Source organism: Cheilinus undulatus, linkage group 11, assembly GCF_018320785.1.
Source record: "Cheilinus undulatus linkage group 11, ASM1832078v1, whole genome shotgun sequence".
NCBI lineage: Eukaryota > Metazoa > Chordata > Actinopteri > Labriformes > Labridae > Cheilinus > Cheilinus undulatus.
Genome location: NC_054875.1, coordinates 22,154,165 through 22,167,886, shown reverse-complemented (window position 1 = coordinate 22,167,886; position 13,722 = coordinate 22,154,165). Strand labels below are relative to the sequence as shown.

Here is a 13,722-nt window from a genome sequence, read left to right as displayed (position 1 = left end):
CTGATCTATGACTGCTGCGGGGCGGCAGGTCTATTCCTCTGCCAGCTGCACTGTGCCGCGTCTTATCTCCGGCTGTGTCTTCAGCTGATGGATGGCTGGAGCAGGCTGCCAACAGCCCTTAGTAGGGGGGGGTGAAGGAGAGGAGAGAGCAGTGGCCCCCCCAGTGGCTGAACACAAACCTACAGATCTGAGACACAACATGCTGCCCTGCTTCTCCTGCAGAAGGCAGTACATTATTTTAAAGTCAGACAAGCTGCTTTACATTTACAGCCCTCGTCTGCAGAGGGAGCTCTGTTTGCTCCTCCAAAGATTTAGTATCAAAAGCACATTTTATTGCCACCATGGTACAGTGCCAGCAATGCTTTTTAGGGTTGTTTAGTAACTAAATAGCAGACAGGATGGGTGTGTGCAGGAATTTCCTGTCACCTTTTGTGTCAGTAGAAGCCAAAGGAAGCAGAGGATGTTACTTTGCCTTCTAGAAGTTGGCAAAACGTCCTAGTTTTTAATGGGTAAACAGAAAACAAGTACCTTCAGGCTGCCTGAGTCTCTTCTATCTTCTATAATATCTTCATAGATCTGACCATGTCTAAACTTAGATTTCTGTCAGTGTAAAGAGGATGTGGATTGTCTACTGTCTGTCATTGCGGTTTCGCTCTTTCTTCTTTGAGCGTGTTGTGATTTCCTCTCTGCTCTCCGTGTCCAATCGTATTACTGGCTGATATTTCATAACAGAAGGCAGTGTTGTTAGCCTTTGGTTTTGGCTGTCCGGCTGACTGTCCTCAGCCCTCTGGGTTTGTACACAGCAAGCTTTAAAAGGTCAGCTTTTAACAGCCAGTCAAGTATAATGACTCCGTATTGAGAGAGAGTGGCTTTGTTTGCTGTTGGCCAGTCTTGCGTCAGTGTTTTCATGGGATGACATTTAGCAGGAATTATGTTCCATGTGTGAGCCTGCGCTCTGTTTGTCATCATGATACCATCTTTGTGCATATGTCTGCATTATCTAAACCAGTTTAACAACTCCCAACAATCAACTCTCAGACAGGAAGTGTGCAAATAACAATGGCCTATTGAATAATTTTTCTCGTTCTCCCCTTCCTTTTATATGTTGTCTCTGCAGCCTCACAATAGCACTCTGTTAGCCTCAGAGAGGAAACTCAGGGCGGGTTTTAAAAAGCGGCAGCTCTCTGGAACACGCTCAGAGAGAGAAGCCTGTTGTTTCTGCACAGCGGATGGCCATTTGGTAGGGCTTCCACCCAGCTCGTCTCCCCCCTCCCCATCTCGCTCGCTCGGGTTCTCTCAGCCCCTCCTCTGCTGCTGTGTCGCCTAGCAACGTGGGGCTGGAGCAATAGGAGCAGGGGCAGAACGATTCAGGGAGCAGATTGGCGGATGATTTATTAGCTGGGCTGGAGCGCAGTGAGCCCAGGCAGCTGAAATGGAGCCTTAAACTGGAGCCGACGTGAAGAGCGAGGGAGGAGGAGGGAGTAGCGAGAGAAAGAAAATGGAAGGGAGGGGGGAGAAGAGAGAGGGAACGTGCAGCACACAGCTTCTTTATGGAGACGGACGGATAGACTGTAAATAGTACAGTAGGGGAACATAATTAAGGTGACATAATTAGGACAGATGTACAAACTGCACTGGCTGGATTCAACGTATCCTTAAATCACTGCAAGGAAAGAAATCTCCTGTTCAGTATCTTTTAAGATCAACAAAAATCTGCTTTGGCCTTCAAAAAGTAGAAGTTTGGGAGTAATACTCTTGATCTCTCTAAGCTAAATTGTTTTCTTATTTGTTTTAAACATATATGAAGAATTATTTATCTGCATCCTTTTGGCTTGTCCTTAGGGAAATGTAAAACTAAAACTTTGCCACTTTCTATAAAAGACAATCATCTTTGACTTTCTCTAAACTTCTAAAATCTGTCAATAAAAATGGCAAAAATGCATCAATTTTGATTTCATAGCATGGTCTCAGCCCTTCTCATCAAACTGCTGCAAGTGACATTAAACAAATCACTGATATTTATCCTAAATTATCCGCTGGACTAACTCTACTTTAGGTCTAAAAATATGTGCATTATATTATTTTCCCCACAAACACTTTTGAAGCTAACATTGCTAATAAATATTTCTCTGGCTTTGTCACCGCCTCTCAAACAAATCATGCAATGTTGATCCTTTAAGTTACTGCGGTGACATTCCTCTGGTTTCCTGTCACTCTGTGGACATTTGACTGACAGTCCAAATGGTAATCTGCTCTTAACCCCTCAAGTGGTTGGAGTTTGGTGTTGGATGTGGGGGAGCGCCTTGTGTTGGAGACGGCTCCATCTACTGGTTAATCAGCAGCTACACCTTCAGTGTGATTAATGCAAATTAACTGCTGTCTCATGTCATGGTTAGGAGGGAATACTCTGATCATGTGTCTGCTCGTTTACAGCTTGCTTTTAATCATGTGTTTATTGTTTAGTCTGGTTTAACTTCTATTTGTGACATTTTGTTCCCCACAATTAAACTCTTAAACTTGAGACTATCCAGTTTGTCTGCATAATGGAGATAAATACAGTCCTTCATTCCTTTTGTTGAGATAGGTCTGTTTTTCTCGCCTCTAATTTTCCCTCTTTAGAGACAGTTGTGTTTTGCAGTTGGCTGCTTCACTTCAGTAAGTTTGGCCTTTGTTCCCCACCAAAGCTGGGTATGTAACAATCTGTGATTACATAATGTTCTGTACATGGCCTGGAAAATGAACCCATAACAGTCAGAAGAGACTCCATTTCTGGTTTTCCTTTTCACTTGTCTCCTTCCACCATGTCCAAGACCTTTCTCCACACAAATTGTATCAGCCTGCCTCCCCTCGTAGGCTGCCAGCGAGTTGAGTTTGTGTCTCTGAGTGTGCGCTCAGCTGAAGCTGAGTCCAGTTAAAGGGCTGCTGTAGTTCCTGTTTAAATTAAATCATCAGCCTTTGTGTAGTTGTGGTGAAAACAGTGTCCTTTTTTATTCCTGTGTGGGGGGAGAGACATGAATCCTGCTCATGCAGCATTAAAGGATAGAGAAACACACACTAACATGAAGCTCAGGACTCCACTCCGGGTTTTCCAGCCTGCTGTGAACCAGAGGCTCTCTTGCAGAAAGATCACATGTAAAGCCTTCCCCTTTGTAGTGGAGGAGCAGAGAGTGACAAGCTATTTCTTGCTTATAAAAAAACGGGGGGAAAAGCAGTGTACCGTCTGAGTCGTTGTGGATTTGTTCCCTAATTTCTCCTCTACCTGTGGCTGGATGTAGAGATTTGTGCCGTGCTCTCTGAGGACTTTCCTCGCTTTTCGCTGGAGTTACTTTGGGGGAAACGGTCGGCTGAGATCACTGAGGAACAGGGCTCGCCTCTGGAACAAGAAAGTAAATCTGTTGGTTGTCTGCTCCGCTGGTTATGAATGTTTTCAGCCTCCGCTTTTTTTGGCTCGCGGTCTGTGGCTCTTAAAGGAGAAGAAATGAATTTAGGTTGTTCAGCTTTTCAGTATTTACTTGTTTGTGATGTTGTTTTTGTGTTCACGGAGATGAAGTGATGTCTCCACCTTTAATTTAAATGTCTGTACTTCATAACACTATTATGAAGTAGAAATGTATGTCTTCATACTGTTTTGGTCTGTTAAGTCTCTTTGTCAATATTTTCTATTATGATGCTATTTGTGCCTTTAAAAAATAAATTACCCAAACTAAAATAGGAACTGTCTACGATGTACAGTGTGGCAATTTTTTGCTTTTCAGCTCTGAAGTTTTGGTTATTACTTCAAACTTTTATAACATGTTCTAATCTATGTGATTAGTATATAGTACACCTCAATGTTAAAGAACTTGATCTAACTGTGTTTATGTAGGGGACAAAAATATGAGTTTAATCTCAGAGTCTCCTTCTGCCTTACTTGTCATTTCCTCTCTCGTTTTACCCCGCGATGACGGTGTTTTCTCCCGACTTTAAACAACTACAGAGGTTTTAGATACACATCAAACCCTCTTCAACCACAGACTAGCGAAAGGAAAACAATGTTTTTTGTGGTGGTACTAGCCAGTTACTTTATGCGGTTGCAGTCTAGCTGACTTCCTTTTCTCTCTCTCTCTCTCTCTCTTCTCTCTTCTGTGAAAAATTGCAGAAGCGCTTCATTAAAGGTTTGAGACAGTTCGGCAAAAACTTCTTCAGGATCCGGAAAGAGCTGCTGCCCAACAAAGAAACGGTAAGATGATTTGTTTCTTGGACTTTTCTTTGTTTATGTAATTTGTTTACAGGCCTTGAACTTCTTAAAACAAGGTACATGTGGTTTCTTGTAACTAATGGGAACATTTTTAGTGTGTATTTAAAGAGTGTCTTCTTTTCAATAGAGGCCTGTTGATATGCTGCCTGACAGCAAATGTCCTGCAGTGTTGTCAGACCTCCACACATCCTTTAAAAAGCATTCTACCTGAGAAAAGAAAGGACTTATCACACTTTATAGACAGCCACCGAAACATTACGAGTGCCATGCTGAACATTAATTAGCACCTTGAGTTAGCAACTAGTAAACATGTTGTGCAGATGTGATGTGGGCCAGTGTGTTTTTAGCACAACTCAGGTCTAAGCCGCAGCTTTTATTCTCATGTTTACACAAACACTTTTGGTATTTTTTTCTTCTTCTACAATAAAATTCACCATAATGGCTTCCAAAAAGGTTGCACAGTGAGCTGAGATGAAAGTGTTATGTTCTTTAAAAGCTTTTCTTTTTGAGGATACCTTACGTTAAATGTCAGATTAAGTTCAATTACAGAGACAGAAGACACAACTGAGATTAAGGCGATGAGCGTGTTTTTTAGAAGGGTTAACCACTTATTTTTATTCACATGAATAAGATTTTCACAAACATGAACAAAGACAGGATTTTAATGTTAAGGAAATAATATTTTCGTGCAATTTGTTTAAACTAATACCTGAAATTATTCTCTATTTTGCCTGCTAGCTGTCCGTAAACTCTCAACAGTGTAAGAAAATATTACCAAATTAGATTTTGTAGCTGTTGAGCACCCAGAGCTCCCTGTATTTAACGTAAGAGTGAAAGTCCAGATTTGTGCTTGAGTTCTGCAGATATTCACAGTACAAATTACTGTGCCTTTAATCATTTTTGCAATTATAAATGGACAACTTTTTGCATAAGACCTTTCCTTTTCTGTCAGTTTTAAAAAGGATTGAATGAGAGACTGTGATTTAATTCTCTATGATTTGAAAACCCCAGCACACCTCTACTGTATGAGTTACTGTGCATACACAACAGCACCAAACAAATTTGTGACCTGATTGTGTGATGAATCCTGGCCTAGCAATGATTAACAATAGTTAACCTTATTAAACTATGATCATTAAACATAAAAAGCCCATGCACTTTGTGTTTGTCCTCTGTGGGCTGATTTTTAACATTTATGAGTGTCTTTTTTAACTTTACAGCTTCATAAAAAATATCCTTATAACTAAGGAAATTCTTAACCTCCATCTCATAACTGCCAGTAAAGGTGAACTAGTCCAACATTTACTCTTTAACTCAAGGTTGTCCTCACCTTTGCCTCTGCTGTGAGATCATTCTGAGATGTGTATATAAATTTATAAAGCAGAGCAGACCTTTCTGTGTCTGTGAAGCTGCTCCTGCTGGAAGTTTGCCTGTACAGCGCTGACACAGACATCAAAGGGAAATCAAAGGTGTTTGTCAGACTTCTCACCATTTAATTTCCTTGTCTGCTCTGAGCTAAGGATATGTCAGCTCGGCTTCTTAATAACTAACCCTCGAACACACACATCATGGAATATTTTTTACTCAATAACTCTTTAGTGTCACCTCCTTTGTGCTTCATTTTTTATGCCTCCGAAACCAATTTGAACCTCTTGAATAAGAGATTAAAGTGCATGAATACAGTTTCCGCACGGAGGTTTGCTTCAATTATTTTTACTGGTTTTGAAATATACGAGTAGTCCAGTTGATTGGCTATAAAGGAGGTATTAATGTAATTCAACCTGGAGGGGGAGTCTGCTTGGCAGGAGAGGTAATAGACCTCCTCCAGGATCCAGGCCTGCCACCACCACAGAGCAGAGACGGATTAATTTTTCCCCTGCAAATGGAAAATAAACTGCCCTTTAAACATATGAAAGGAGGAGAAAATGACTGGGGAGGGTAACAGCGAGAAGAGGAGAAGGGGTAATGTGGAGCGTTAGCTCAAAATAGACGCTGAAAAGCTTGGGCTGTCGCACAGGTAAAGAAAAAACACACTCTTTGCTTGAGATTGAAGTCGAGAGTGATCTGAGTAAATGCTAGTCAGTACCCTGAGGAAAACTTCATTTTTTTACTTTCTCATTCCTGAAACCTGAACACGACGATATCTCAAGATATTTCAGGTCAGGGAAAGGCTGTTCATTTCTGAAACACAAGGAAAAATGAGCAGAAATGAGTGTTTGTGCTAGGGATGGGTGATTATGGCAAAAATCAAAATCACGATTTATTGAAATTTTCACCGGGTTTATGATTGATGAACGATATTCCACCCCCAACCTCTGACTCTGTTTATTCTATAAATATTTGTATAATTTCAAAACAAACAACTGAAAGGAACAGCCACAGATGAACAATTTATAGTTATTTATTGAAACATTTCAAATAAAAACACACATCAGCTGAAATGAAAATGTTTTTTCGTAAATGGTCAAGTTTTTCCTAGAAAAGAGGGAAAAATTGAAATAATTGACATAGCAGGTTTACGTCGGTTAGAGGCTCTAAATGTCGGTTTTGATTATTTTTTGATTAATTGCCCAGCTCTAGTTTGTGCCCATAAACCTGGCTGGACCGCTTTCATTCAGTACATAATGTAAAGGGTCTAATATCCAAAGATCTAGGCCTGTGTCTGTCTCTCACTAGTCCTCCCTCTAGCCCCCATTGTCCGTGCTGCCCCCAAAGCGCCAGCAAGGCTCAAAACAGCCAGTGCCAAGGGTAAGCACCCAGCGCTGTGTAAACACACCAGGCCTGACTAGCACTCAGGAATGTTTTATATAATGTCACATAAAGGCCCAGAGGGGGGAGAGGGTGTGTCGTCTGACCGTCTGCAGCTGGCTTTTGCTGCCACCATTTCTTTCTCTCCTGAGAGGATGTCATGGAATATGAGCTTCCAGTGTTTAAACAACTAAATATGCTGAAATCGTAGATCATAAATACTTTTTTATCACTAAATGTGGTTGCAGAAGACATCAACTGATGATATTTTCCAAAGGGATTTGCATCAGCTACAGCTCTGTCTGTTATTAGTCCGAAACAAATATAGGGTTGAAAATTGGAACTAATTAGTTCAAGCTCAGTGGTGGAAAGAGGTACAGTTGTGAAGATGCAAATTTAATGTTACTCAATTATCAATGTGCTAATAACATCGCAACAATGGCTTCTGCTATTTATAAGGGGCACGACTATTTTCCAGTTTTCAGTCATGCATTTCCTTTCAGTGTAGGTTCATGTACATTCAAGAAAAAAAATTTAAGATTTATTTTGGGACTTTTCACCTTTACTGGAGAGATAGGACAGTGGATAGTTGGAAACAGGGATGAGAGAGTGGGGAATGACATGTAATGAAAGAGCCCCAGGCTGGATTTGAACCCGAGCTGCTTGTGTACATTGGGCTTTATCTAACCATTAGGGCATCAAATAGAAGGAAAATTGACGTCATGGACTTACAAAATTGCAGACTTGAAAACAAGAAAGCCTCTCTATTTCTGTATGCTACAGAGAAGTTAATGTATCTGGTTGTCACTTAAGGTTATGATCTCTAGTAGCAATGATGAGACACCTTTTATTTCAGCCATGAAATATTGAGTTAACTTAAGCAAAATGTGGCTGCATTTAAAAACATCATTGCCCAAGAATACACACTGAAACTGACAGCTGACAGTGGCCCCAATCTAATCATTATGTACCATAAATTAGCTAATTTTAGCTAATTAGTACTCACCTGTGCTTTAATGATGGAAAATTTCTCATCCTTCACTTCCCAAATAGCAGCGGTATTGGCTCAGACAACATGAATCAAGCTGTCTTTGCGTTTGTAGATTTTAATTCTTGTGGCTGTGTAACTGTGAGATTCTTAACTAAATGTCAACACATCTGAAGTTCTAGTGTGGCCTTGGCTATTCTTAGTGTCTGAAGGTGCTGAATAAAGGTTAAAGGTGCCTAAAATGTACAATATGAGTTTATATGTCAGTTTTTTGCAGCTGTATGGTGATGTTAACATGCATCATTTTGAAGCAATTGAAAATTAAAGCCCATGCTACAACTTAGCATAGTGGTCAATGGCAGCTGCCACTTACCTAATCTCTCTGCCCCTCAGGCCTCTACACCAGTCGTGTGACTGAAAGCTATGAATTGATTTACTTTCTGCTTAAAGCTTAGCTCAGTGTATTTTTTATTTCTAGATCATTAAATGGTGTCTTAAGAACACATAGCAGCCATCTAATGAAGTTAGCAAAGCAGTTTATAACAATTAATTAACATAGAAAATAAGTTTGTTGTGTGCGCTCCCCCTTTCTCGTCAATGAAAAATGAAATCTCATATACTCTATTATCACTGTACAATTTGCAAAAACTCAGTCAACTCGATGAGTTTTGTTACCTCTTTTAAATCACACAAAAGAAGTTTGATGATAAAGTGAGACATAAAAATAACATTGAACTGATACATAGAGACATGTGTTGCTGGTTTCTTAATTTTTTTGTTATGGATGTTGGGAGACAGAAAGGTGCAGTGGCAGCGTGCTAGGAAAGCTCTCACAGGTGAAGCCACAGTCTGTACTCTGCTGATGTTAACGCTCAAACAAGTGACAACTCAAACAAGTGACCTCAGATGGTGTCTGATCCCAGCAGCTGAGCTAGCAGCAGCAGTCATCAGGATAAAAAAGGTCTGTAATTCTCAGTAATACTTTGTCTCGTTAGCGTTTATTCTGCAGTTGATGGAGCCGTTCTGAATACAAAAGTCACTGTGCCCTTACAGCTTGTTGTAACTTTCAGGGCATATGGCAGACCTGAGCCACACATCCCGTTTCTAAAACACAGCCTTATATCTGTCAGGGAGTGATGTGCAGAGCAGTTCTCACAGCATCTTGTTCTCTCAAGGAACAGAGCACCCCTCTCCCCACAGCCCCTGTCATCTACAGGATGGCCGACAGCAGAACTGTGTTCTCGACACAACCTCACAGCAGATGTTTGCCCCGGTACAATCTGTACAAACGTCAGATTGAATTCATTGCCGTGTCCTTAGCTCAGCAGCCAGAACCTTGGGGATGACTGTGATTATAAATACTTTGGTTCAAACACTAATTAAAGCAGCTACAAACTACAGGGGCCTGGTCCAGTTGGCAGCAGCTGTCAGTAGAGTGACAGAACAGCTTCCTTGTTTGGTAAATGATATAACTTGTTTAGGCAGTGAAATCACTGCCTTCTGATGGGAGCTCGATCAGCATCTATTGATGTTCATTCAGCAGACCACGGGTGATTTAGCCTGACCGAGTACAGGCAGAATCTTTGCCTCTTTCAGCCAAATAGATGGTGCACAGAGAACCAGAGCTCCCTGTGTAATTGAGTTCTTTGGTGGGCTTCATGTTGTGTTTTTTGGAGGGGTCTAGCTTATCAGCAGAACATGCAGGATGGACCCTCTAGCAAAAAAGCACTGCTGCCATCCAATCTGCTTTCATAGGCAAAAGCGCTTACAGCAGGAAAAACACGAGTGCTGATTCTTCAGCATGTGCATCCCTGACCTGTGAAAGCAGAGCTTATTCAGTCATTCTCCAGCAGAAAGGCTCAGCGCAGCAGGGAACGGCTGTCTATTTAACCGCCTTTCACTTTTCTCTGCTCCACCAGCCAAGGTCCTTTTACTATTCAGAGGCCAATGTTTGCTGTCTGCTTGGGCTCTGAGACATCACTGTGGCTTTACATCTACGGCTCATGTGTGGCTGAAACCTTATATTAGAGTTCACCATTGAATTGATATTAATTAAATACTGCAAGGTGAATTGTGCAGCTTTAACAGAAAAGATAAAATAATTTGAAAGTTACCTCTTTTTTGATAAAGTCTGTTTTAATAAAGAAAAAAAATAATACCTTGTATTAAAAACAGGATAAAATCAGAAGTTTAAAAATATTTTAAGCCTTGTGGTAGGTGGTAACGTTCTTAATCACCAACAAAAGAAGCCTGATTTTTGTTAGAAGTGAAAATGCAGTATCTGCCGATGCAGTGATTATTTTGCTTCTCAAGTGTCTTGAAATGAGATAAATGATTTAATTTAGGCATAAATATCCAGGCTCAGAGAATGGGCCCTCCCCAATTGTGATTTATTGATATAGGTGCATGTGTGTTTGATCAGTGGCATTGTTGCTAGCGTCCTAGCTAACATTTACTACATTTCAGAGCTGAAGAGTATATACAGCTAAAATGAAATTATTACTTTGACACTTTAAACCACTTAAATCCATTTTCACCACTGTTTTCACTCAGCATTGTCAGCTTTTTCACTTAGAACACATTTTTGCCATTTTTTAAACCATTTCTACTTTATCCAGGCATTTCTTTTTGCCATTTTCCCTTTTTTTGCCTCTCTAGATTTTTTTGCCTCTTTAGCCCATTTTTGCCACTTTTGAATCCCATTACACCATTCCCCCCCCCCCCCTTCAAATTTTGTCAATTTTTGCCACCTTTCCCCCTTTTTGTATCTTTAACCCTTTATTGCCACTTTCATCGTATCTTTGCATCTTAACCAGTTTTTGCCACTCTTTAACCCCTTTTCACCACTTTTTCCACCAATTTTTGCCAGTTTGCAGTTATTGCATTATTTTTTCCTAAGAGCTCACTCTATTAAATGTACGAGTATCTTTATATTTGTGCACATCATGGCTTAGCAACAAAGTCTGACATTACTTCCCATGGTTAAGTCAGTGTACCCATCCACAGTGTTAACGTTACCAAAAACGGTAATTCTGTTATTAAAAAGGGGATATACATTTTGAAAATGCACTGTTTTACAACTGCATAACAAAGAAATAAAATTGATTTTATTGCTTTGATAAGAATGGTTATCATTAAGGTTTCAAAAAAACTTTGGTTATCACAAATTTACTTTTTAATGGACCATGATCTTGCTGACCTCCATGGCCCCCCATTTGGCTGGGCCCCAGAAAACTCTCCTCTTTATCCAATCTTATGGGCAGCCTTGTTTAAATGTCATTTAAAGTGCATTTTCCTTTTACTTATATTTATAAATCTACAAATCCAAAAGCATGATATAGTGTCATGCTACATTGGTGCTTATTTTCACATAATCTTTGTAAAGAGAGGTTCAGAAACATAATTGAAATCTCACAAGTATCCTTGAAATAAAGAGATTTTATTGGATTTTTCAAAGCAGTCTTTTGCACAGCAGAAAATATGAAATGACCCTGAAGGCATCACAATTGCATTTCTGACCTGCTCAACCACATAAGCGTTCACAAACCTCCCTCCTACTATTACAGTCTGCAGGAGGATGATAGAAAAGTCAAACGCCGCTCACTGAAACGACACCCTGTACAACCTGTCACAGAAGATGAAGAACCTCAAGTCCAGGGGTCGAGCACATACATAATTAAACCTGGTTTGATTTAGCTCTGAGAAATATATCCCCCACCTCACTTCGCTGAAATGAATCAGGAAGCAGTCCTCCCTCCTCGGGCAGCAGACTGTGGAGGAAGCAGGAGGAGCGCAGGTTCATGCTGCACTAATGGATGTTTACACAACTCAACATTGGCCACCAGAAAGCAAAAATCACATGCCCCCTTTGCGCTCAGCTCTCACGGCTGAACTACCTCAAGTCTGGAGCGGGGATTTTTTTATTTGCTGTGAGATTTTTAGAGAGGGTTGTGGTCAGATTGAATGTTGATTGTCTATTGTTATCCTCTGCTGGCTTTTTATTCCTCCCTCTCTCTCTCGGCTTTCCTCCACGCTCGGCCCTCCCCCTCCTCAGCTCTCTCCCCTGTGTTCTCCTCCTTCCCCTGCTCTTGCCAGTAACGGCCTTAACCGTTTGGCTTCATGTCAAAGCAGGGGCCTTTTGTGGCTCTGTCACAAATCTGCCAGGAAAAACAGAAACCATCTGTTCAGGCCTGGGCCGGAGAGGGGATGAGGGTGTAAATACATGAGTTTAGCCCCTCGCCCTCAGCCCTGCCCGCGCACACAGGACCACCGAGCCCAGTGGAGGATCCTGCACTCCTACTCAGCCTCGACATGAACTCCCACTCACTATTATACTGTAGTCCACCATGGACTCATGATTAACCTTATTTACTCCTAATCTTCTGAACAGAAACATAAGAACATAAGATGGATTAAAACAGGGTGTCTGAATATGATCATATGTTTTTAAACATATATTTCCTACCGTCTAGAGCCTGTCAGTACATTTTACTCCATCAACTGAAGATATTTGATCAAAAGTAAGTGAACTTGACATTTGATAGATTGCATTTAATTCAGTTATGGCAGGAATATGAGCAGCCTGCTAACATTCCTACTTTTTCTTCCTCAGTAAATCAAAAAAATTGAGATTGTTTTGAAGTAATTTATGCTTATAACAAACTGCAGAAGGTCATGTTTATTGGCAGTGGTTGAGTGTCAGACATAAAAAGCTACAAGCTTGCCTGTAAACGACCATTTTAAGTGGCACTAACAGGACTGAGGCCCTGAGTGTCGTGATAGGAGGGTAAGCCTTTCCTTGTCGGATAATCCAGCGGCCAGAAAGCTCCTGCAGATGGAAGCAGTCTAAAAGGCCTTATAATACCAAGCTTATGTTGTCACTATCTCATGTTCTGTGGAGCTACAGCACACTTCGCTCTCTGCTCTGCTGTGATTTAGTGCACGAAAGGAAAATAACAGCATGGAGGCCAGGGCCAATTTAGATTCTATTTGAATTATTTCATGAACTGTTTTATAGACTGGTTCATAGGGTTGTTTCTGTTTCACTGTCCGCTTCATTTGATGAAAAAGGCATCCTCACACAGAAGACTGTAAATAAGGACAAAGTCTTTACCTGAACATCCAACAAGGGAAAGGCAGCACAAGGTAAAGAATGACATGCAGTAACATGAAAAATTAACTGTATTTACTTGACTCAGTGGAAGTATTTTTGAAGTTCAGGCAGGCTAAAAGGGATTCTGTCTATCGACCTCTGTAGCAATTTACAGTGCAGGACTGCCATGTTCATCTTTAAGTACATTGACTTGAATAAATAACTCATATGTTATATTTTTAGCTTAAGGTGTATATGCTTGTTTATATTTTTATTTGTTTTCATTTATCAAGTGGGACATGTGTAGTAAACACTGCTGTTTATGTAATATACAAAGCAGACACCATGCTTACAGGTTTCTGTCTGTGGTGTATTTGCAACTATGGTTGTTGGGATTAAATGCATTAATCGCAAGTCCATAATTAGTGCTTTTTTTTCCTTTCAGTGATTAAATGCAAGGTTTATTGTCTCTGTCAAGACACTCTTATTGAGCACTGCAGCGTCTTCACCTTGTGGTTTTAACATTTAACTTTTTACTTCAGTTTTTTCCTTTGCAATCCACAACAAATTTATTTCTCTGTGGTTAAGTTGATGTCATAATTTTTGGATCTACATTTAAAAGCAGGTCTGTATCCAAACAGGAAGTCAGTTATCTTT

General features: G+C 40.5%; 1 protein-coding gene across 7 annotated transcripts in view; it reads left to right on the top strand.

Annotated features, from left to right (window-relative positions):
• rerea (arginine-glutamic acid dipeptide (RE) repeats a) overlaps positions 1 to 13,722 on the top strand; it is a 183,561-nt gene that overhangs the window by 156,377 nt on the left and 13,462 nt on the right. For all 7 annotated transcript variants that reach the window (XM_041798392.1, XM_041798391.1, XM_041798394.1 and 4 more), the window contains one exon: positions 4,139 to 4,219. In XM_041798392.1, the coding sequence (XP_041654326.1) occupies positions 4,139 to 4,219 (81 nt within the window). The remainder of the gene's footprint in view (positions 1 to 4,138; positions 4,220 to 13,722) is intronic.